At 39.1% G+C, this 26,965-nt stretch overlaps 1 protein-coding gene across 4 annotated transcripts in view; it reads left to right on the forward strand.

The window, feature by feature from the left end:
* Positions 1–26,965, forward strand: part of fstl4 (follistatin-like 4) — a 141,011-nt gene that overhangs the window by 81,579 nt on the left and 32,467 nt on the right. For all 4 annotated transcript variants that reach the window (XM_086177008.1, XM_086177010.1, XM_086177011.1 and 1 more), the window contains exons 5-6: positions 7,086–7,276; positions 8,552–8,672. In XM_086177008.1, coding sequence (XP_086033134.1) covers positions 7,086–7,276; positions 8,552–8,672 — 312 coding nt within the window. The remainder of the gene's footprint in view (positions 1–7,085; positions 7,277–8,551; positions 8,673–26,965) is intronic.

Here is a 26,965-nt window from a genome sequence, read left to right on the forward strand (position 1 = left end):
ATTTGACACTTGTGGGAAAGCAGTCTAAAGTTCTGATACTGAAGGCAACAGTATAGATGGAGCCATTAATGGACCTTATGGTCAAACTGGCTATGTGTGTGAGGAGACTATCGGGTTTAAAAGAAAGCCATGCTTTGTGAAACAATATGTGACTGTTCAGGTATTGAATATAATACATTGAGGTAATGATTTGTAAGATACTTCTTCGCCTTAAAGTTTGAAGATTCTTTCGAAGGGAATTTATCTGAATATCTGAATGCAGCCCCAGGGCGGAATGCAGCTTCGGAAGATGGCAGAATAAAAATTCCAGTTAAAATAAAATAAACTTTATCGATTCCCACATGGGGAATTCCTTTGTCACAGCAGTGTTACAGTTATAATGCCAAAAAAGAGAAAACAAAATGAATAAATTATATAAATAGAAAAGCAGAAGATCGCAAGACAAAACAATCCACAAATAAATAGACAGCAATTAGCATACATTTTGATAAAACTGCAACGTGAATTATTTGGAATAATTAGTAAACACATCATTTATAAAGAAATATATAATAAAGTCCAGCTTAAATGTGTTTTATAAAAAGATGATTAGACACAACTGCCTGAGCTGGTCCCAAGCCCGGATAAATGCAGGGGGTTGCGTCAGGAAGAGCATCTGGCGTAAAACGTTTGCCAAAGGCAAACATGCAAATCAACCATAATAACCAGATCATACTAGATCAGTCAACGCCTGGGTTAACAACAACCACCATTGGTACGGATGACCTAAAAGGAACCAGTGGAAACTGGAATACTGTAGGTCAAAGAAGGATAAGGAGGAAGGCGTCTTCAGAAGCAGAGAGAGAAGAGGAAAGGCAAGAGTCTGGGACTGGAGTAGGGACTTTGAATATTGGGGCTACAACAGGAAAAGATAAAGAGTTGTTCAACATGATGCAGAGAAGGACGGTGGATATATTGTGTGTCCAGGAGACCAGATGGAAAGGTAGAACGGCTGGAAGATTGGGAGCAGGCATTAGGTTGTACTATCATGGTACTGACAGGAAGAGAAATGGGGTATGAGTTATCTTGAAGGAGGAGTTTATTAGGGATGTTCTGGAGGTAAAAATGATGTCAGATAGACTTTTAGGTCTGAAACTGGAAATTAAAGTTGTGATGCTCAATGTTATTAGTGGCTATGCCCCACAGGTTTGATGTGAGTTTGAGGAGAAGGAGGTGGTCTGGAATGAGCTAGATGCAGAATATCCCCAGAGATGAAAGTGGTAATTGGTGCAGACGTCAATGAGCATGTTGGTGCAGGCAATAGAGGGGATGAAAAAGTGATGGGCAGATTTGGTATTCAGGATAGGACAGCAGAGGGACAGGTGGTGGTAGATTTTGCAAAAAGGATGGATATTGCTTTAGTGAACATATTTTCCAGAAAAGACAGGAACATGGGTTAACTTATAAGAACGGAGGTAGGAGCATGCAGGTAGACTACATCTTGAATAGACAAGGTAACCTGAAAGAGATCAGTAACTGCAAAGTATTTGTAGGTGAGAGTGTACGCAGACAGTATTGGATGGTGGTTTGTAGGATGACCCTGGTGTCAAGGAATATCAAGAAGACAAAGGCAGAGTAGAGGACAAAGTGGTGGAAGCTGAAAAGGGAGGAGTGTTGTATGGTTTTCAGGGAGGAGTTGAGAAAAGCTTTGAGTGGTGAGGGAGAGCTTCCAGATGATTGGGCAACAACAGCTAGTGTTATCAGGGACACAGGTAGGAGAGTACTTGGTGTGTCATCTGGAAGGAAAGTAGATAAGGAGACTTGGTGGGGAAATGAGGACATGCAGGAGTATGTACAGAGAAAGCGGTTAGCAAAGAAGTGGAATACTGAGAGGACTGAAGAGGAAAGGCTTACAACATAAGGTAAAGATAGAGGTAGCAAAGGCTAAACAAAGGGCGTACGATGACTTGTAAGCTCGGTTGGACGGTAAGGATGGGGGGTTATGATCTATCCAGGTTGGCGAAACAGAGATAGAAATTGAAAGGATGTACAACAGGTCCGAGTGATTAAGGAAATGTATTGGCAGATGCAGATGACAGAAGGGTGATGTAAAGATGGAAAGAGTTCTTTGAAGAGCTGATGAATGAAGAAAATGACAGAGAGGCAAGGGTAGAAGATGTGACTATTGTAGACCACAAAGTAACACAGTTTAGTAAAAGTGAAGTGAGGAAGGCGTTAAAGAGGATGAAGGGTGGAAAGGCAGTTGGTCCTGATGATATATCTCTGGAGGTGTGGAGGTGTCTAGGAGAGGCAGTGGTAGAATTTCTGATGAGATTATTCAACAGAATCTTAGAGAGTGAGAAGATGCCTATTGAATGGAGACAAAGTGTGAGGGGGCCTATTTTTAAGAATAAGGGGGATGTTCAGGATTGCGGAAAATATAAAGGGATAAAGCTGATAAGCCATACAATGAAGTTACGGGAGTTTTAGTTTAGTTTTAACCAAAGTGACTTACAATGAAAATGCTGGGGATTGAACCCAGGAATCATACATATGAAGCACGCACTCTACCACTGAGCCACACACAACACTAGCTGGCATTACGACATGGTTTTTCAAGATGACACTTTGATCTATAGTGAGCGCAGAGAAAATCTAGATAGGTGGAGGTATGCTCTGGAAAAGAGAGGAATGAAAGTTAGTCGCAGCAAGACAGAATAAATGTATGTGAATGAGAGGAACTCGGGTGGAAACGATGAGGCTACAGAGAGTGGAGATCAAGAAGTTGGAGGATTTCAGATACTTGGGGTCAACAGTCCAGAGCAACGGAGAGTGTGGAAAAGACAGGAAGACACGGGTTCAAGCAGGTTGGAATGGGTGGAGAAAAGGGTCAGCGGTACTATGCAATAGAAGACTATCAGCCAGAATGAAAGGAAAGGTGTAAAAGATGGTGGCGAGACCTGCGATGTTGTATGGACTAGAAACAGTTACAATGATGAAAAGACAGGAGGCAGAGCTAGAGGTCGCAGATGACGATGCTAAGGTTCTCTTTGGCAGTGACCATGATGGATCAGATCAGGAATAAGTCCATCAGAGGAACAGCACAATGCAGCAATGATGTTTCGGGGAGAAGGTCCGAGAAGCCGGACTGAGATGGTTCGGTCATGTACAGAGCAGGGATAGAGAATATATTGGTAGACGGATGTTGGAATTGGAGCTGTCAGGCAGGAGGTCTAGCGAAAGACCAAAGAAGATTCATGGACGTAGTGAGAGAGGATATGAAGGTAGTTGGTGTGAGAGAGGAGGATAAAGAGAATAGGGTTAGATGGAGAAGGTTGATTCACACTGGCAACCCCTGAAGGGAAAAGCCGAAAGGAGAAGAAGAAGATCTGCGTTTGGGCCAAGGAGAGATATTTGACAAAATGGTAGCAGCAGCAGTGTGATGCTAACAACACTTGTCACAACAGTGATCAGTATTTTTCCGAGGAGCACTCCTCCCATACAGGAGGGCCTTGGATACAACTGAAGTCACTGTGTTCTTTGTTCTCTTGTATTTCCGGTAGATTCTTCCACAGACCGACAAGATTGTCCTGACAGGGTGTGAGGGAGTGCTGAGTTGGAGAGAGAGGAGACAAGACATGGGGCTGATGTCTATGTTGCTGTTGTGCAGTTTGTGAAGCTACTTCCCTTATAAGCAGAAAGGATTTGAATGCAAGTGTTCAATTTCTTCCTCTGCTGATTTGCTAATAATGTCAGTGTAGCAACAGGTTTCTTATTTAGTCAGTGCCAAGCTGCACTGGCTCAGATAAGGCTTTCTATGATCCACTCTGCTGAATGTGTTGTGAGGGAAACCTACAGACAACCTGCTGGTACTCAGGCAATGTATGTATAATTGAATTCAACGAGAGTGCATTGAGGAATAAGGAGGTTGTAACTAACAATGGCTCATAAATTATTTGCTTTTTTGGTGTAGCAAATATTGCTCACACTATCAAAAAACCTAGTTTTAAATATAAATATAAAATATTGTCTATTTATTCACTTTTTGGTGTAGGAATATTGTTCACATTATCAAAACAAATACCAAGGATAGTTTCACAAACAAATAGAAAAGAATCTCTTAATACCCATGTATTTGTTTCCCTTGTCAGATATGAGAGCTCATATCTAGCTGAATAATAATTGAAACAGTCCCCAGAATCAACAATTATATTTCCAACCATTGCAGGAATAAATGCTGTGTTTATTGAGTGCATGATTGTTTGTCTGTTTATGTGGCCCTGTGATTGATTGGCAACCAGTCCAGGGTGTGCGCTGCCTCTCGCCAGATGGCAGCTGGGATAGGCTCCAGCATCCCCCCGCGACCCTGAGTGCAGGAAAAGTATGGATGGATGGATGGATTGATATTTTTAAATAGACTCAACACATTATTTGCTGTAATAATCACCTGCTTTCTCCACATATACTTCGAACAGAAAAGTAAATTAGACCGTATGGAAGAATTCCTCTTTTCCTTTTTGACAATAATCAAATCAGCACAGAGGGTATTCATTTATTTTTGTCCTCCCAGAAAGGAAAGAGATTGAGAGTAAGGTGATGATTCATCATGTCTGATCTTACTCATGTTCACAAGACTAACACTGAACAGGGATTTTGCCAAGATTTTGACACAAGTGGCAGCTATTAGATTGCACATTGTCTTTGCAAAGAACATGCAGATATTTCTGGTGTAAATGCAAGATGTTACACAGCATAACAGCTGGTCCTTTTTGATTTGAGTGTGTATTCATGTACCATAGTGATAGTGGTTTTGTTTTTTTTTTTTTTGAAAGCCAAACTTTAGCCATTGGTGGTTGTTGTAATGCCCTGTAACTCAAGCGTCATAAATCCTATGTATTTATTGTGGAATTTGAAATTTAAAATTTTACATTTTTAACATCAATACATCTCGACCAACCGATAAACGTTTCTCATAACTGTTAATTTTCAGTTGCAGTAGCACATAATTCAGAAGTTTCAGAGTCACACTGCCCATGTGCTCATTATCATTTTGTCATGATACCTGCAGGCACGCCAATAGTTTTACTGTAATCAGAAAAAAATGCACATTTCAATATTTTCACCGTCATTCATTTCAGGTAGGCATCTTTATGAAATTATTAAAGTAAGACAGTGGTGAGGCACCTCTGTCACTTTGCTTGGTGTCAAGTGGACATGATGTTTTCAAGTCGTATTGACACCAATCCCTAAAACTTTGAAAATACAGATTTGCAAAATATGTAAAATTATTTTACTGTAAAAAAAAACACACAATTATGACTTTAAATACTGCTTGTATTAACTAGTACATCCAAACCTTAGCATCAAACAGAACACTGACTTTTCTCTGTTCACTAAACAAAGGTTTGACAAAAATATGCCCACTAAGAGTGCTCTAAAATGTTTCCTATTCACTCCCACTTATTTGGTGCCTGGGTTGAAATTTGACATATTATCCAGACACTTTCAGGGGTTTGTTTGGAAGCAGAGAGAGAAGAGGAAAGGCAAGAGTCTGGGACTGACAGTAGAGACTTGAAATATCAGGACTACTACAGGAAAAGTTAGAGAGTTGGTCCACATGATACAGAGAAGGAAGGTGGATGTACTGTGTGTCCAGAAGACTAGGTGGAAAGGTAGTAAGGCTAGAGGCTCTGGAGCTTGTACTTGTTGTACTATCATGGTACTGACAGGAAGAGAAATGGGGTATGAGTTACCTTGAAGGAGGAGTTTATTAGGACTGTTCTGGAGGTGAAAAGAATGTCAGATAGACTTATAGGTCTGAAACTGGAAATTGAAGGTGTGATGCTCAGTGTTATTAGTGGCTATGCCCCACAGATGAGATGTGAGTTTGAGGAGAAGGAGGTGTTCTGGAATGAGCTAGATGCAGAATATCCCCAGAGATGAAAGTGGTAATTGGTGTGGACTTCGATGGGCATGTTGGTACAGGCAATAGGGGGATGAAGAAGTGATGGGCAGATTTGATATACAGGATAGAAAGGCAGAAAGACAGACGGTGATAGACTTTGAAAAAAGGAAATGGCATGGAAATGGCTGTTGGGAACTCTGTTTTTCAAGACAAAACAGGAACATAGGGTAACTTATAAGAGCAGAGGTAGGAGCAAGCAGGTCGACTATAACTTGTATAGACAAGGTAGTCTGAAAGAGATCAGTGACTGCAAAGTAGTTGTAGGTGAGAGTGTAGCCAGACACCATAGGATGGTGGTTTGTAGGATGACTGGTGACAAGGAGGATCAAGAGAACGAAGGCAGAGCAAAGGACAAAGAGGTGGAAGCTAAAAAAAAGGGAGGAGTGTTTTTAAGGTTTCACGCAGGAGGTGAGAATAACTGAGTGGTCAGGGAGAGCTTCAGGTTATTGGAGAACTGCAGCTAATGTTATCAGGGAGACAGGTAGGAGAGTACTTGGTGTATTATCTGGAAGGAAAGTAGATAAGGAGACTTGGTGGTGGAATGAGCAATAGCAGGAGTATATCCAGAGAGAGCAGTCAGCAAAGAAGAAGTGGGACACTGAGAGGACTAAAGAGAATATAGACCATTACACAATGACTTTGCTACAGAATTTATATCCAAGAGGCACTGATAATAAATTTCCAAAAGCTTTGCTTTTTAAATCTCTAAAATCCAATTTAATCAATTTATTGGCTTTAAAATTTGCTGAGTTCCGGAGGAGATTAAATATTCATTTAATCTCCAAACCTTGATTTGGATTCTAGTTTGAACATGACCTTTAATTATAACATAAAGGAGGACTAGGGCCTCGATTAGGTTTAAATGAGGATGTTCAGCTTTCTGTTGCCATGTTGATTTAAGGATTACATGAGATTGATTCAACCCACTGTACCGCAACGGCTATCTATGTATGCAAGCAAAAATTGCATTTATTTAGATACACAAACACTCAAGGATGTGTGAAAACCCATGTACAGTTACAGTCTATGGTTCATTTTTTTATTTTTTTTTTTGTCGATACAAATGCAAAGATGTAGAGCTTGTGCTTGTATAAATAAAAGTAACACTATGCTTTGTATATGCATGTGTTTTCTCTTTTAGGCAAGGCATGTACAATGTCAGAGTACAGCAAACTCAAGCGAAATCTTATCGACATGCAACATAAAATCTTGAAATATGGAGAAAAGAGTCAGCAGAGGGACACAGAAGAGAAGAAAACTCTGGTGGATTCAATGTTCAAATATTTAGATTTCAATCATGATGGTCAGCTGGCCAGTAAAGAGTTGGAGAAGGTGGGTATAATTTTTCCTTCTTTTTGTTCCATTTTCATTAAGTTTCACAGAGAGTGATTCCCTCCATTTGTAGTTTTAATCTGTATATAAGCATTATTGGAATAAAACAGAACCTAGTTCTTCTCCCTAAAATGTTAAGCTGTGAAATGCTTGCATTAGGCTCAGTCCAGTTTGGTGTGTATATGACTAATTCATAATACTTTCTCAAGGCATTTTTATGCAAACGGTCTAGGCCGAGCTTGTTAAAATAGTAAGGGAAAAATGTTCCCTTTAACAGTCAAAAATCTACTGTAGTTTTATTAAGATGGAAGATTAAAGAAAATTAGCCTGCGATACATTTGGAGTTGACTGCTTCTACTGTAAGCAAAAAATGTTATAGTCAAAGTTCAATATAAACTCAGTTTTCTGGGGCTGGGGTGGTTGTACTCACTGAAGCTGCAGATCATAAATCAAGTGACTACAATAGAAGTAGTTGGATCATTTTATAAAGATAAATAGTAAATTCAGTTAATCCCATGCTCTGGATTAGATTGGTGTGAGAAAATTAGTGTCAGCACAAAAAAAATAAATGATAATGTCAATTCACATTTGGGTACATGTATATGATCAGCAAGTGCTATATTCATTTACCTCATGTAATTCAAATGAGGAAATTGCTTTAAAAGTCATTCATGTGTTTTTTCATTATTGTTGTATGTCTTGTTCTAGATAACACTTGGTTCTGGCTTTTTTTTACATGTGAAGAAGATGTACAATTATGTTGTTTGGAGACCCTGTGAAATAAGTACTGAATTGAAAAATAAGCAATATTTCACACCATATCACTTTCCTAGAGGTTTATTATTACCAGACCAGGAGTTACAGGAACACGTGTATACGTTTGTTTCATATTAGAACAAATAACTTAAGATACAAAGCAATCCTATCTTTTCAGCAACTGGTCTTAGTTTTTCTCATACAAATAGTTCTTTAGACTCAATAAGTCTCTTAGATAAGAGGTGAAACATCTTCAAAAAAAGAGAAAGAAATCCAGTTACTACAATAAGACCTAGCAATGCTTGTTCATGATCTGGACGACTGAGAACCTTCATTGACATGGGGAAAACAAATAGAAATCACAACAAAAGGGATGGGTTGCTAGTGAGCTATTCTTTTTCTTTCCTCATTTTCCATTAAACCTCAAAAACTGTGGCCCATGCAGTCTTTGTAAATCTTCAAACCCCCTTATTTTGCTTAGTCATATGATTTACCAGTATATTGTACTTTATATTTTAGATCTCAGTGAAAGAACACCTGGAGGACAACCTGCTGGAGTGCTCTATGCAGGACCTGTTGCGTTATGATGACTATAACAATGATGGACACCTCAGTCTACATGAGTTCTATACAGCTTTCCGTGAGTCTATACTTACCTGCATGTCTTCCTTTTCACAGAACTTTGTTTTAAGCATATTTCATCTTTGCTGTGAATTATGTGAAATTATGTGAATTATGTGGCATTTTTTTTTTAATATGAAGCATCATTTAAAATGTTCAAATAAAGCTAAATAACAACATTGTTGATAAATACACTAAACAACTGCCAGTGTTGAGTCCAATTCATCTGATACCTTATATGCAATGGCTGACAAATAATATGATGCATTTTCCATTGTGGCTTTCAAAAACACACTCTGTTTATTTTACTACTGTTTGTACAGTGATTTCCTCCTCTGTTAAACTCGCAACACCAGCCACAGACATTAAAATATGTCTGTGGTCAATATATCGAAGATTGCTCACTCATCAATTTGCCCAGATTCAGCAATAATTTTGGTCTCTGGAAGAAACATAATAGGCTTTGCAGTTTTACTGTGCTGCAGCTCAGAGATTAGTCTGAAAACTGTCGAATTAAAACCAATAACATTTCTTAAATGAATGTTACAGTTGCATCAGCATTAAAATGAGAGTTGTCATGGCAACACACATAGCTTTGGATTTCAAACTATTTTTTTCCTGTTTCTTTCCCAATTTGTCATTAATCTGCAGTGAACAGCATACATATCTATCCAAATTGGAGATAAAATCTTGTAAAATTGATAAATGAAGCTGTTCACGGTGGCAGGTGGCCATTTGTAATACTCCACACTCAGCTTGTGAAGGTCCATTAAGCCTAACCACTAATTTAGCTTCTTAATGGGTGGTTTCAGTGTGAACTATCTTTCCATTATCCAGTTACACTCCCCTCACCTCCCAGGTGGATAGTCAGGATGCATTGCAAGTTATTAATGCAACCATAGGCAAGGCTGTAGGCATTTAGACCACTTTTGTCACCGCATTTCAAGTTTTGTAGATGAGAGTAGTTTGGGGGAAAATTAGAACCTTTCAATCAGATGATGCTCAAGGTTAATGGCATGGCTGCAATAAGGCAATGCCAAGTGGGAGTAATTATTTTTGAATGGTTCATCTGCTGTCCTGGATCATGTTGATGGGGACAAAATTATGCATCTTTGCATGTCAATGTATTTGTTGGGATTGTATAATTACCAGTGAGTTGTGTATTTGTGTGTGTATTCCTGAGTGAAGTCATTGCCGTCCTCTGTGGGGGAACTAGGAAGAGAGTAGCCAGGAATCACAGGTGTGTTTACCAGGGATGAAATATAGGAAATTGGAAAATTAAAAGTGAATGACGATGTGGAAAACGGTTTTCACTGTTTTCTGTCAAGCTAATTTTCTAATCTTATTCAAAGACTAAAAATGGCTTCGACCATATGGAATTATGATATGATAGTTTTACCATATCACCAATACAGTAGCAAATAACCCACTCACCATTCCGAAGTTAAAAAAAAAAAAGTATTTGTCTTCAAAAAATGAGTGTTCTTACATTATTTCCACATCAGTAAGCCTGGTCAAAACATCCTTTGTTGAGTGAGTTCTCTTCAGGTGTACAAACCACTCAGGTTATCATTTATGCATTGCACAACCAGAGACAGATTTGTGAGACTATTTTATTTCTATTTGTTTGTTCAGTACAACTTGGTGATGTGATAACACAAACTACGCTTGATGATTTAAGTAAATCAGCTCCTGAAATCTCACCAACAAATGCAAAAACTGATGCTTTGCTAGGTTGATTTTGATTAAATTCATAACAATATAATATAATATATGGAATTGATTCAAAATAGCTGCTGTTTCGAGAACCAGTATGGTCTGAGAAAAGAAAAAAATGGAAACCCTAGATTACAGGAACTGTGAGAACATGACATTAAAAAATGAAAGCACTTTGGGAGCCAGTAAAAAAACATAATACTTTGCGGTATAGTTGAAAAAAGGGACTACAAAAAAGCAAATCATGCATAGAAAATCTACTGTGTAGCTGAAACCGAAAACACACTCACACAAAAAGCAATCACATTATTTATTGTTTGTTTGTTTTGTTTTTTGACATGGCTATTGATATTTTCATTAAAGATTCAAGGTTTGATATTTCATAAATGCTTTGTTGTTTTTCTCACTGAACCGATAAATTGACATGTACACTCACACGCTACCTGTTTCATTGACATTTTTAGAGCATTTACCTGAAAGCTAAAAGCCATGAATGGGGGTCACCTTGGTCAGCTGGGAATTTTTTACCCAACCCCTCAACATGTAAGTTATTTGGATCACATTAGTCATGGGAGTTCTCTGTCAAAGGGTTGAACTTCTTCTCCTTTTGGATTTTCGCGTCAGGGGTCCCCACAGCGAATCAACTTTCTCTATCTAACCCTATTCTCTATATCCTCCTCTCTCACACCAACTACCTTCATATCTTCTCTAACTACGTCCATAAATCTTCTCTTTGGTCTTCCTCAGGACCGCCTGCATGGCAGCTCCAAATCCAGCATCCATCTACCAATTTATTCATAATCCCTTCTTTGTACATGACCAAACCACATTAGTCTGGCTTCTCTGACATTCTCTCCACTCCAAAACATCTAACATGTGCTGTCCGTCTGATGGACTCATTCCCGATCCTATCCATCCTGGTCACTCCCAAAGAGAACCTTAGCATCTTCATCTCTGCGACCTCGAGCTATGCATCCTGTGTTTTGGTCTTTGTAACTGTTTCTAGTCCATACAACATTACTGGCCTAACCACCGTCTTCCAAACCTTTCCTTTCATTCTGGCCAATAGTCTTCTATCATATAGTGCCCCTAACACTTTTCTCCACCAATTCCAACCTACTTGAATCCGTCTCTTCACCTCTTTTCCACACTCTCTGTTGCTCTGAACTGTTGACCCCAAGTGCCTGAAATCCTCCAACTCCCTGAGGCCTCAATGCCTCACACACACATAATCTGTCTTGCTACGACTAACTTTCATTCCTCTCCTTTCCGGCACATACCTTCTCCTATCTAGATTTTCCTCTACCTGTTTTCTGCTCTGACTACAGATCACAATGTCATCTGCAAACACCATGGTCCATGGATATTCCTGTCTAACCTCATCTGTCAGCCTGTCCATCGCCATTGCAAACAAGAGGGGGCTCAGAGCTGATCCCTGATGGATTACCACCACCACCACCTTGAACTTCTCTGTCACGGCTACTGCACACTGCATCACTGTCTCACAGCTAGCATATATGTCCTGCACCAGTCTAACATACTTCTCTACCACTCCAGATTTCCTCATACAATACCAGAGTTCCTCTCTTGGGACCCTAGCATATGCTCTTTCTATATCTACAAAAAACACAATGCAGCTCCCTCTGGCCTTTTCTGTACTTCTCCATTACTATTCTCAAAGCAAATACTCTATCTATAGTACTCTTTTTAGGCATGAAGCCATACTGCTGTTCACAAATGCTGACATCTGCTCTCGGTCTAGTTTTCACTACTCTTTCCCATAACTTAATTGTATGGCTCATCGAGTTTATCCCTCTATATTTTCCGCAATCCTGAGCATCCCCCTTATTCTTAAAAATATGCACCATCACACTTCATTTCCATTTTCAGGCATCTTCGCGGTCTCTAAGATCTTGTTGAAAAATTCAGTCAGAAACTACAGTTGCCTCTCCTAGACACTTCCATACCCCCACAGGATCATTCTCTCCCTCCTTACTGTCCAACCGAGGATACAAGTCATCATACGCCCTTAGTTTTGCCTTTTGCTACCTCTATCTTTACCTTATGTTGTATCTTCCTGTACTCCTCTCTGTTCTCTTCAGTCCTCTCAGTATCCCACTTCTTCTTTACTTCTTCTTTACACTTCTTCTTTACTTCTTTACGTCTTCTTTACTTCTTTACTCTTTACTTCTTTAACTGCTTTTTCTGTGTGTACTCCTGCACTTCCTCATTCCACCAGCAAGTCTCCTTATCTACTTCCCTTCCAGATGACACACCAAGCACTTTTCTACCTGTCTCCCCGATAACACTAGCTGTAGTTCTCCAATCATCTGGAAGCTCACCTTGAGCACCCAGACACTTTCTCAACTCCTTCCTGAAAACCATACAACACTCCTCCCTCCTCCAACTTAGTTCCACCATTTTGTCCTCTGCTTTATCCTCTTGATCTTCCTTGTTACCAGAGTTGTCCTACAAACCACCATTCTATGCTGTCTGGCCACCTTCTCACCTACAACTACTTAACAGTCACTGATCTCTTTCAGGTTACCTTGTCTATACAAGTTGTAGTCTACCTGCATCCTCCTACCTCCGCTCTTATAAGTTACCCTATGTTCCTGTCTTTTCTGGAAAAAGTGTACTAGAGCCATTTTCATCCTTTATGCAAAATCTACCACAACCTGTCCCTCTGCATTCCTATCCTCTGTCCCAAATATGACCATCACTTCTTCATCCCCTCTATTGCTTTCACCAACATGGCCATTGAAGTCTCCAACAATTACCACTCTCTCATCACGTGATTAAGTGATTCTGCATCACTTCATCTAACTCATTCAAGAACTTCTCCTTCTCATCAAGATAACTCCTACTCCATTTCTCTTCTGGTCAGTACCGTGATAGTACAACTTAATGCCTGCTCCTAAGCTTCTAGCCTTACTACCTTCCCTCCTGGTCTCCTGGACACACAATATATCCACCTTCCTTCTCTGCATCATGTCGACCAACTCTTTACCCTTTCCTGTCATAGTCCCAATATTCAAAGTTGCTACTCCCAGTCCCAGACTCTTGCCTTCCTCTTCTCTCTCTGCTTCCGAACACGCCTTCCTTCTTTCCTTCTTTGACCTACAACTGCCCAGTTTCCATTGGTTCCCTGTAGGTCATTGGTACCAATGGCGGTCATTGTTAACCCAGGCCTTGACCGTTCTGGTATGATCTTATTATTGTGGGTGATTCGCATGTTTGGTTTTGGCAAAGGTTTTACGCCAGAGGCCCTTCCTGATGCAACCCTCAGCAGTTAACTGGGCTTGGGACTGCCTCAGGGGCCCATGCTTCCCCCCCCCCCCCCCCCCCCCTCAAAGGCTGGCTCGGGGAGTCACCATTCAGTGCCACCCTTAAACATATATCACAAATTTTAACAGTTACTGTATGTATGTATGTATGTATTACTGAAGAAGAGATCTTGAGATTATTTGGTTGTTGTTACCAGATGCCAGATGCATTATATTGTGTACTTGTTAACTGAGATATCTGACATCTATGTGACATAGTTTATTTCTTAATTTCAAAAGATGGTAAAAAATGATTTATCCTGAGGTAGAATAGCTGAAATGTGTTTTTTCAGGGTTCACTTTTGAAACAATTATCATTGTCACTTGCTGCACAAATGAATCCTGGATTATTCTGAGACTAGGATTTAAGAGGCAGAAACATGTTTCTAGCCTCTGGATCTTGCTATTTATAGTTGACTGATTAAGTATGACTGTTTGTGTTTTTTTTTTTTTTTTTTTTTTAATGTTACTTTTTGGTCTGGGACTGGTGTGACAGGATAACTGGTGTTAAAAAGCAGTTTTCCGAGAAGCATGTTATTATAACTTTCATGTCTGCAGCTGTAGTTATTTCAGTAGATCTTGAGAATTATTTAACTCCAAGGTTAATCTGAGAACATGATCGTAAAAGGTGATCAGAGGGAAATCTTTGTGAAAATTGGAGGTTCATATTCGGCATTGATCAGAGAGTACATTTAATTAATGAATGTTTTTCATATATGTATCTGACTGCATTTTTATATATATTTCTTTTTTGTTTGTTTGTTTCTTTTTGGTGGTATGCAAGTATTTCCTCAACCACACCGCAAAAGATGGTAATTTCCTGCAGTCGGTGTCAAACAGTCACTTACTTTACAATTACAGAGCCATTGTAAAAATGTATGTTAATGACTAAGGGGCAGCTTGTTGAGCCATTCTTGTATATTAATGAAACAAGAACACACTACATTGTGCCCACTGACGTTTTTGTAATACATTTTACAAGGGTATATAAGGTACACAGCATATTTTAAAGAAAAAATTACACAACTGGAGCTTAAAAATTAAGAAGTACACCTCAAAGCACATGTGCGAACAAGTGAAATTGTAGATCTGTATTTTATTCATTACATTCATTGTGTGTTCATTCTGTGTATGATTTTTTTTTTATGTTATTATTCTTATGATCATTATTTTTAGTAGCAGTAGTATGGTTGGCTGCAACACCACACAAAATGAACAGTTCCAAAAGATGCATTGAAGACATGCATTGTTGTGCCTAATCATCTTTTTTACAATACATTTAAACAAAGCTCGAGTTTATCATATATTTCTTTATAAATTATGTATTTGATAATTATTCCAAATAATTCATATTGCAGTTTTACAAGAATATTTACTAATTGTTGTCTATCTATTCCTGGATTGTTTTGACTTGCTATCTTCTCCCTTTTCTATTTATATAATTTATTCATATTTCTTTCTTTCTGACATTATGGTGGTTAAGTGGTTAAAATAATCTAAGTAGTCAGGATAAAGCTATTATTCATGTGACTTTATCAGTACTGGTAGCAATAATAATAGATCCATCAGCATTTGTGGCTGTACTTCACAAACCCTCCATACTGTCCCATCACAGTCTTGCATTCTATCACTGTGGTTTTCTCTTTCTCTTTCTTTCTCTTTCTGTCTGACCCTCTCGCTCACCTTTTCATTCCGACCAGTCAAGATATGAGGCAATCCCATCGAGCATTGATCTTTTCAAGATTCTGACAGGTAAATGCTTAATCACGGGGAAAGTTGGATCTCTATAATTATCAGGGTGGTCCAGATCCAGTGAGGTGCAGTGAGGCTCATGGCTGGTGAGGCACTGACATCATCACCGTCAGATTTACAAACACATGAACCCTACAGAGTGACTTATTCACCATTTCATTGCCACCAGTTGACGTGTTTTGTTTAAAATATCATATCAGCATTCTTTACATAAACAAACTGTAGCATATGAAAAAGCACATGTACAAAAACGTTATTGTCTCTTACCTTTCCTTATAAATGAAGTCCATGCGCCGCTCCTTCTGAAGCATCGATAGCTTGATTGTAGAAGTCTTCTGTTTCTTTCTTCAGTTTTAAAAGTATCTCTGTCTATATGGAAATCGCTACCAGTGAAGGCAGTGGTCCTTGATCGGTCTTGTTCCGACTGTATGTTTTGAGTATTTTCGGTGCAGAGAATGAGCGCTCCACTGATGCTGTCGTAGCCGGAACGGAGCAACTTTGTCGCATCAGGAACAGTTTGAATGAGATCCTTCTGGGACAAAAAGTTTAGAGGCTGCCAAGGAGATTTGCATTCATCCCTCACCGTTTGTGAGCTATACAGCCCGATGAGATCGGCAAAAAATAGCTGGATGCCTGCATTTGACTTGCTAACTGTTTACTGTAGCTTGCTATTGCTAATTCTATTATTCTGTAGCCGAGTAGTAAGAAGGATCCCTGGGATCAGCGGTGCCCCCTACCATGAGGCACCGTCACTGCGTGCCTCACTTAATGATTACGAGAAACACAAGAAACACGTTACAGTTGTTGACGAAAACATTTGACACATCAGCAAAACAATGAAAATTTAGGTCATATATTAAAAGTGTGTCTTTTAATAGTGACATCCACAGAGACAGCAATATGGTCTAATTGCATAGCATGCCAGCACAGTTAGCAGAATCATTCCAGAGTGGGCTCAGCTGGTTGCCATGTCACCGCACATCTCTTCTTCATATTTGAATGGTGAATGTGAATTTTTTTTGGCAATTTTGAAAAAAAAAAACTGAAAGTAGTGAAGCTATGTGGAAAATAACTTTATAATAAAAATTAAAGAATAAATATAACCATTTAATTTATTTTTTCATTTTACATTTTTTTCTTTCCATGATGGCAGGTGAGGCCCGGCCTCCCCTGCCTCTACTGACTGCACGTCACTGTCCAGATCTATCCCATATATAAAGTGTAATGAGACAACTATGTCATGAATTTGTGCTACATAAATACATTTTATTTATTATCAATACATTTAAGTTTTGTTGAATAATTAAAACATATAGTAAGAAATTAGAGAATTTTTTTTCTCTTTCCCAAGAAGAAATAGATTATGGATATGTGTCATCAAAACATAAAATGGTGAATTTCATTGAGGAAAGGAGGAAAATGGACCAAACATATTGCAAGTCCAATGCACCTTGAAAATGACTCGTGATTTAGCCACATTTTGTCTTGATAAAAACCGTCATATTATCATATTAAATAATGCTATAGAATATTGCTTCTGAATTCTTTGTCATCTGTCTTTTTCTTCTTTTCCACTACTTGAATTTTAACTTCATGTCGCTAATTCACTATAGAAATCAGGATCAACTCAGGAACTAGGCCACATTAGCTTTACCCTGCTGCCAATCTTCAGTATGCTTTATCTTTATTTTGCTTCTTTCTCTTCACTTTGCAACCTGTGAGTACCAAAAGCAGGAACCATTTCCCATGTGCAATAATTCCTTTCCATTAGCCCCTGGCTGTTATTGCAGCACATTATGACGTCAGCTTTTATCGCTCTCCTCTAACTCCTGTTCTGGCAAGGAAACAATCCTGACTCTTAAGTTGATTGACATTTCAGCTGATCTCATTGTAGGAGTAAATTATCCTTTTCTCTTTCTGTCACTTTACAAAAAAAATCAGCACTTCAAAAGAACTTTGTTCATTTGCAGAACTTATTGAGCTGGGGGTATCTGTCTGTCCCAGTGATCCTAGTTGTGGAGGGATTTATTAGCCTCCTTGGGAACCAGAAAAAGTGTGGTTCAATACCTATGGACATGAAACATCACCTCTCTGATAGGGTAGGAGCCTGCAAGGCTGAAGATTTGCTTCATATAGCTGAGCTCGCCTTAATGCACATATTTGGTGTCAACATACTGGGACTCACAGAAGAAAGGTGGACCAATGTAGGCCAAACAACAACTACAGATGGGTATCTGACCATAACTAGGGGAGTCAACATGACAGAAGAGGAGTCGGAGCCATCCTGGACCAGAACCATGCAAAAACACTGAGAGGATTTTTGTCTTTTTCTGATAGAGTCATCTTGATCAAGCTTCAAGATAAACCTTTTGACATAAACATCATACAAGTACATGCTCCCAGAAGTGACGGAAGTGAACAAGAACTGGATGGGTTCTATGAAAAGGCGGGGAACAACATTAGAACATTTGGCCTGGGAACTTCAAATGAGATGAGAACATCTGGCAGGGTGGCAAAGCAACAACTTCAACACTGGAAACACCTGGTTCAGACTGTCCAAATGAAGGAGATGGACACTGAGAAGTCCCGGGCACAACATAAGAAACAACATGGATTATATCCTGACTTGAAAGACGTTCATAAATGCCCTGAAATCAGCCAACCCTACCTAACATCTACCCAGGAGCAATACAACTCAGTCATAGCAATAAATGAAGAGGATGGAAAGGTGAGATTCAGAGTCAACATCAAGAAAATTGTCATCTCCATGAAGCAAAATACACCAACATGCAAAACACCATGACTGGGAGATTAGAGAAAGGACCTCACTAAATCTGAAGCATATTGGCTCAGAGCATGGCAATTAGCTCAGATGAATACTTTAGGGGAAGAAGCACTCACCACTTTAGCCACCAGGAGTTGATCCTGGCACACACATTACAGAGAGTGGGGAGGGATTGATTCAAAGGAGACCCAAAGGAAAAGGAAAAGCCTACACACCATACTGTAGATCCCCATTTGTTGCCACACCTTAATAGAATACTCCATCTCACACTGATGGAACCACTTTGCATTCAAGATTGGTGAATGATATGGAACAACGCCTTGCTGGTGAAGGATCTCAAGTCCTATTTCAGGAAATTAAATAGGTTGCATCTCTATTGATCATATGGTTCTGCTTTCTTTATATTGTGCAGCCTCATTGGCACTGTAAGTTCATCCACAATATATGGCCAAAAGTATTTGCTCACCTGTCCAAATAATCAGAATCAGGTGTTCTCCAATCACTTCCATGCCCACAGTTGTATGAAATCAAGCACCAAGGCATGCAGGCCTTTTTTTTTTTTACAAACATTTGTGAAAGAGTGGGTGGCCCTCAGGAGCTCAGTGAATTCGAGTGTGGAACTGTGATAGGTTGCCACCTGTGCAACAAATCCAGTTGGGATTGGACAATTCCATGCTCTCAACTTTGGGGGAACAGTTTGGAGCTGGCCCCTTCCTTTTCCAACAGGAAGCAAGGTCCATAAAGACATGCATGACAGAGTCTGGTGTGGATGAACTTAACTGGCCCGCCCAGAGAACACCCTTGGGATGAATTAGAGCGGAGACTGAGAGCCAGGCCTTCTCATCCAACATCAGCGTGTGACCTCACAAATGTGCTTCAGGAAGAATGGACAAAAATTCCCATAAATACACTCCTGAACCTTGTGGCCAGCCGTCCCACAAGAGAAGAAGTTATCCTAGCTTCAAAGGGTTGACCAACATCATATTGAACTCTATTGATTAGGAATGGGATTCCATTTCATATGCGAGTCAAGGCAGGTGAGCAAATACTTTTGGCCATATTGTGTATCGCATGGAGATTTTACGTTCCCAGCATACAATAGTATACATGCAGTTTGGACTAAAGTCTATTTCCTTGGTACTTGATTCCAATGGTGTATTCCATCCTTTTTTCAGAATCTGTAAGATATATAAGTATTATCAGTTTCCTCAAAAATATCCAGTAAGTATTTGAGTGTTACAAAGTGCAGCTGTTGTCATGTCATCTAATAAGTGGAAAATAAATTCTATAAAGAGAGCTGGACCTGACAATTTCTTTAAGATATTTCAGTGCTCATCAAGCAGTGTCACCTTTCCAAACAAACTGTGGTGATTTTGCACTTTTTAACCACAAAAGGGGTTGAACCTAGAGAAACAAAGACTTGTGGATCCACCTAGTAGACAGCATTGAAGGAGTCCGGAGCCCCCTGCAGAGCCAGTTCGGTTACTTGTTAGGGCTGTTGAATGGGGGTCACCTTGGTCAACTGGGAATTTTTTTACCCACCCCCTCAACATTTGAGCCACTCAGATCACATTAGTCCTATAGGAAGCAGGAGTTAGCCTACCTCAAAGAAGCAATGTGAAATATTGTTAAAGGCCATTTCCTCTTTTAAACGATGTCTCAAAAGTCAAAAAATGACTTCTCATACCCCTCGCTCTTCCAAAGATGTGGGACTGACTGTCTTGAAAGGAGTCTCGTTGAGTAGTCGAAATAACATAGCTATGAATATAGAGAAAAAACTCTAACACTCCTTTTACATGGACTACTGGGTTATCATCTCAAGAGCTGTGTTTGGTCCTAGCATTTGTGCACTTGTTGTTTTGTTTCCCCAATGTAAAGGTCAGTGTATTCTCACTATGCTGAATGGTATACAGTACACTCCGATACTTTTGTCCGGTTTGCCATTCCCATTGGGAGCACTAGCACTTGCTTATACTTCCAGCATTCTTATATTTTTCCTCCAGGACCACACTGATAAGATTTGATCACTTCTCTAAATATTTGAATGGTCTTAGCCTTTAGGTCATCAATGGAATGATGTCCTTGTCTTAACCTTTTTATAAGACGTTGCCACTTTTGCTTTTTGTCCAGCAGCTTCAAGCTTTTCAAACTCAATCCTATGATTTACACCGCTCAAAGATTGTTTATCCCAAATTTTGAGGTGAGATAACCATAAAGTTTCATATTGTCTGATAAATCTTATTTTGGAAACTGAACTTGTTTAATTACTGAAAGACATGAATACCCCCCCCCCCGCCAGGAAAGCATCTACAGTTGTAACAATTGCATTTTCTTTACAGATAATCTGCACTCTCTCTTTATATAAAATGGTTTTCCATTATAATACTCACAGTAAGAGCAAGTACTGTTCAGTGACTCAACAATTCCAAAGACAAAATATTTGTTCAGTTACCTTTGAAAACCTGAAGTATTCACTGGTTTAGTTGAGCGTTGACAAGAGAGAGATAAAATGAAACCTAGAGAATTCATGGTATAAACGCAAAACTCCCAAATATTACGAGTCCTTATCCTCAGAAGTGCTGCCTGATTCTCCAGACGTACTAAGACGTCTGTACTCACTGCAGTGTTTCAAAATATCTCCTTCGGCACAAGTATCCTTCTGAACCCAGACTTATTAAAACATAATCCATCCAACTTGATTCAAAGCTTTGAGTTTTTTTTGTGCAGATTTTAGACAGGCTAAAATCACCATATGATGCAAACAATTGAGAAATTTATTGATGTAGAGTAGTTGCTCAATATCAGAATGAAAAGTTCTATGATTTCGATGGAATTTGATGTTTTCATTAAAATAGCTAGAGGAATAAAGTCATCTGTAATGATTTTATGTGAGCACAAAAACATCTATTAATCAGTCATAACTGAACATGATTTGTCTGTTTCGGACAAAATCAACTGTATGTAATCCATTGTATTTTTGACTGTCGTAGATGGGTCTTGTCAGTAAATTGTCATGCTCGGACACTGAATCGACACACCCAGAAAGGCTGTTGTTACTTAAAACTACAGGTATGACTTCCTTCACCTCCTTGACCGGCATGTGACACCTTCACAGGAAAAAGAGTTCAGCCTAAAGGCTTTTTTCTTTGATTATTTTTCCAGATCTTACTCTCCTGAAATTTCGTTTTTATTGCAGCCACCCATCATATTTCACATTTGTAGATAACTTTATTGGTACCATCTTTTGATGAGACTGGATAAAGAGCAATCAGAAAGTATTACAATGCACAAGGCAGAAAAAAAATCACCATACATATGAAGTTATACACCCAGCCACATATATGCTCATCTACACTTGAATTAAGTAAACAGTAGCATCTTGCAGCACAAAAGGGCAATGATAAGAGGGTGGCTGCTGCTCATGGTTCATCCATGATGGGTAAATTTTGGGAACGATTTTCCGCAATGGATTAATTAAGTATCCAGAATCCCAAATAAAACATGAATGTGTTTACCAATTGGGATTGGAATATGTTGATTATATCTGCCTTCCCTTTTCACATTGGCAACAATATAGACTGAACGACAAAGCTCACAAGTAAGAACTCTTCATATTATGAAGTAAATGTAGCATCCATAAATATATTAAGCGTCAACTGTTGCAATTGTGTCCTCTGGGAAAAGGAATTATTAAAAAGCATTAACAATGAAACTCAGCTGCTTCATGGGATTCATCATCAGATCATGGAGGGGTCAAGACTGCCTTCTATTGGTTAAAGAAGGCTGAATAGAAGCTTAGAACATGTTGGCTCAACCACAGGCACTCACGTTGATATGAAAATGGAATCCACCAAAAGAGAGAAAAAAGTAAGACCCCAAAACGAAAAGACTGCAATGTCAAACTAGAGAGGCCCCTGTATTTGTCAAGAACATGACATGACGGTGTAAGATGCTAGTTTGCGGGAGGGGGGGGGCACAAAAATCATTGTGCTGCAGGAACATTTTTCTCAAGCTTTGACTAGAAATCAGTGAATTATGGCGGGACAGACCATCACAATTATAACAGGCGAGAAGGTAAATGGGATTCATTGAAAGAATGGTAGTCATAGCAAGGGGACTTTCAGTTTTTTAAGTGATACTTTGAATATACATTATAAAGTCAGTATACTGCAAAAAAAAAATCTTGGAGACTAATACATAAAATGCATACACGTTGCTCATCCAGATAAACAGAGCTCATCTTTTTTTTGGCAGTAACTTTATTCAGATGGACCCTCAGGTCAAGTCATGGTACAGTTCCTGGAGGGCAGAGGCTGAGGTCTGCTGAAGGGCATGAATCTCTTCTATTTGCTTCCTTTGCAGGACTAAAGGGCTTCAAAACAAGAAAATCCATTTGGCCAACCCTATCAGAAAAATGTATTTTCAGTGGAAAGAGCAGAAGTGTGTTTTTTGTAACAGTCTCTTAGTAGTTTTTCATCTCATACAGTGAAGAATCTCAGGAGAGATTAGCTTCATAACTTCCCTTCATTCAATTTCTTTTTTAAACAATGGGAAAGATAGAAGGAATGTATAGTATATTGTACGCCCATTTTGCATTTAAGACTGTAGGCAAGAAGCACGACCATTGTTCAGAAGAAAACCTGGAAACTGACAAGGACTACTGAATAGGTTGTTCTTATTCTTATTCTTATTCTTATTCTTATTCTTATTCTTATTCTTATTCTTATTCTTATTCTTATTCTTATTCTTATTCTTATTCTTATTCTTATTCTTATTCTTATTCTTATTCTTATTCTTATTCTTATTCTTATTCTTATTCTTATTCTTATTCTTATTCTTATTCTTATTCTTATTCTTATTCTTATTCTTATTCTTATTCTTATTCTTATTCTTATTCTTATTCTTATTCTTATTCTTTGGAAACGCATTTGCAAGTTGAAGGTAATACAATGGTGACATTTGTGTGTGTTCCTGCTATTTCCTTATGATGTTCCCTATGTCAATCTATCTATATCCTTGAAATGGCAATTGTCATACTGCACCTGGCATGAGGACCAATGCTGTCTAAAGAGAGATCCTCTTGCAGACATTTACAATGTTTGTCAGTCACTTAAGGAGCTGCTCAGTGCTGTGATGGTATCTTGTGGTGGTACAGGTTGTCCACCAGATATGATCGTTTTGCTTTATCTCTCTCACCCCTGCACCACCTCCACTGAGTTTGGGGAGCATTCCAGACAGGGTTGGCTTTTCCCATCAGTCTCCCCAGCCTCTGCCTGTCCATTGCTGGCATACTATTGGCCAGGCAGACCATTCCAAAAATGATGGCTGATGCCACCTGTGTGTGTATTTGTCACTGGCAAACTGCTGTATGACAAGGGCTTTCACAGTGTCCACAGTGCAGCCCTTTTCTGTTTTTTTTTGTTTTTTTTTTTCTGCATCAATGTCTAAGCTATTTACCAGTTGTTATCTGGTTTTGGTTTGTTTGTTTGCTTCGAGTTTTCATTTACGAATCTCTTTCACTCTCACACACACACATTCACACACACAAATCTGTGTCACGATTTAGTAGAAGATGAAATTGAATTTTCCTCTGGCTCTTGAAAAATAGACTGCATGTGAGTGTATTTCTCTTGCAAACTGTTTATGAAAGGGCTTTTACCAGCTCAGTCTGGAGTGAAATGTATTTGAAGGGGGGAAATAACACATTTCTTTTCAAATCTATGCAATTTGCAAATTAAGACAGTCTGAATGGGTCTTTCCTTTTTACCATTCATACCGTTTTTTTTCTTCACCTTTGTCTAAAATTTTAGACCACAATATGGCATCTTTTTCTTGTGTAGAGGAACATTAAAAAGAGACAGAAGCATGGCTTTACTATCACAAAAAAAACAAAGTCAGATGGGGACACTAAGTGTAACATAAGTAGATAAAACGGACCATATGAACAAGAAAGTGTCAGCTGCAGGATGGGACTGACAGGCAGAGTAAAACATAAAGACAGTTATAACCAAAGATGCAAACAAGTCATTAGAGGAAAAAAGAAAAGAGAAAGGCTGGAAGGAAGTGAAAGTTAAATATGCAATAAGAATAAGAATAAGACTAAGAACAACTTTATTTATCCCGAAGGAAATTATTGTGCCAGAGTTGCAAGAAAAATGTAACAATAATAAATAATTGTAGAAAATTGTATAAACAGTAAAAAAAAAAGGAGAATAAGAAATACAAATAAACAATGTGTCTTAAGTAACAAGTGAAAACTATAAAGTGTCTTAAGGTCTTCAGTACCAAGTGAAAGATAAGGAGTGGACAAGAGTATGAAAAAATTAAGAAATATTGTACATGTAGCTGTTATCAAATCTTGCACAGTTATGAACATATATACAGATAAATTATTACAATTTACAGTAAGTGGGTGAAATTCTTTTTTTTTTTCTTAACGTTTAAGATTTTAAGATTCCCTGTGGCTGAAGAGTGGTGCTGGATTCCTCTGTACCAGCAGAGGAGATTAAGGATCTCCAGCAAAAGTGATTAATGAGCTGGATGATGATTGCTCATCCCTCATGAATAATCACTATGCCAGAACTCTCAGAGAGAGAGCTTAAGTTCTTGAATTGAGAGGAAGATTAGTACTTGTGTGGGAATAAGATACAGAGCAACGAAAGATACATGATATACTCAGTTTGTATTCGAGAAAATACTGTAACATCTTTATGGACAATATGAAATTCTTTTGATATACTACTATACTTGAGGCACTTGAGATCTTGCTTACAAATTTCTTTATAGTGAAGCTGAGGTTGGCCAGTAGGCGTTTTGTCAAAAGCCAGTTCCAAATAAAGGAGGTCCTTTGAAATTCTTCCATCATTCATTTGTTTAATTCCGAGAATGGAAACTACCAATAGATTGCTTGTGATGGTGGATCCAAGGTAGGTGAAACTATACACAGCCTCCTGTGTGTACTTGTTAATGGAGATCCATGGGCGGGGTCTGTATCTTGTTTTATCTTACTGTTGTTAAGGCTGATCAGGCCAAATTGCAAGCTGGTATGGGTGAATTGGTCCGTGTCAGTATTGCTGCATCATCAGTTAACGGTGACAGATCTCACCTCTGATTTGGTTTACAGTCATATACAGTTTGCCCTCTGTTCTTATGGTTCTGTAGTCACCCTCAGTCAGTGTTATCAAGGCTTGACGCAAAAGGAGAGAATAGACAATCCCACAAACTGTGGATATCAACACACAATGGTGCTAAATACCACAGCAGATTTTGAAAGGGAGTGAAGTGGACACAGCAAACTGGACAGTGAGTTGCATGTCAGTGCAGGATGCATAGGAGGGATGACAATATATACATTCAATGCTACTGACAAGCCCACTCCTGCTCCCTGCTCACAAGGTCAAAGGCTTTTGTCAAGTCAATGAGTCTCTGGTACACCTTCCTGCTCTGAGCCCAGCTTCAGTTTCTGGGCATATCTTTTCACTGTGGACCTGAAGCTTGCTCAATACAACTCGAGCAAATAATTTGCCAGGGATGCTAAGGAGAGAAATCCCACAGTAGTTGTCAGACACTCCTGTCTCCTTTGCCCCTTGTAGACAATGACAATATTTGCATGTTGCATGTTGCTCCAACACAGACAGAGGATCTTGTTGAGGTCATCTTGAAAAGCCAGCTTCCAACACTTGGGAACTCCATCTGTGGGGCCATCTGTGGCATGGTGCTTTTCTACTGGTTAGGTTGTTGATGGTGTTGCTAACCTCCACCAAAGTTTGTTCTTTGTCAAGCTCCTTGGACACAGGATGGCATGCCATGCAGCTGACTGCTGCATCCAAGACTTTGTTGTCACTGGCATAGTTCAGATTAGTGCTCCACTCAGAGGTGGCATTGTTTGGATTGGATAGTAATGGACTGGCCTATGGCTGATCTTAGGAGAATGTTGATTTGAGGGGCTTTTTTTAATGATTTTTGATTCCATCATACATGACACAGATCTTTCTTGAGACCAATGACATCCAAGCAGCTGCACTGCGTGTGCAGTTACTTAGATGTAGTTGCATGACTGCTGCCAATGGTTGTTGGCACAGTGTATTGAGGCTTCCTGGACTTTTTGTCCCGAGGGCATGTTAAGTTACAAAGTAAGACTTGCATTTACAGTTCATGAATTTGGTGTGTTTTCTTTCCAAGCTGGTCTACAATTCCAGGTCTCACTGAAACATTACTTTGAATATTTTGCAAGGTGCCCTGGTTTATAGCCCTCTCGTCAGAAACAGATTCTTAAGCACTGGACTCAGAGCTGTCCAATTGTGGCTGAAATGCTCTCTCCATGAGATTCCGAGGAGGTTAAGAATTTTCAGAAATTGTCCAGTCCTACAGATCTATTTTTAAACAACCACGAATTTAGATTTTCATATTACATAATTTGCAGCACAATGGACCACTGGATCTTTATTTCATTGCCCTTTATTGGTTGACCGTAAAGACAGGAATAGGTGACGAAAAAACCGACAAGGAAAACAGATTAAGCAGGCCAGCCAGGGACAGGCAGGGTCAGAACCAGGAAAATAGTCACAAGAAACAATGGACAGCCTTGCACCTCAAGGTGCAAAAACTGATGCAGAACCTGGCAGTGTGAGCAATGGCAACTGCATGAGTCTGAGGCTTATGTCTTTTTACTGGTCATGATTGTTGTGATCAGGTTTGGGTGAGTATAATCGGGAGATTGAAAGTAGTTGTATT

Source organism: Fistularia commersonii, chromosome 29, assembly GCF_037954325.1.
Source record: "Fistularia commersonii isolate RoL2024-O1a breed Wild chromosome 29, RoL_Fcom_v1.0, whole genome shotgun sequence".
NCBI lineage: Eukaryota > Metazoa > Chordata > Actinopteri > Syngnathiformes > Fistulariidae > Fistularia > Fistularia commersonii.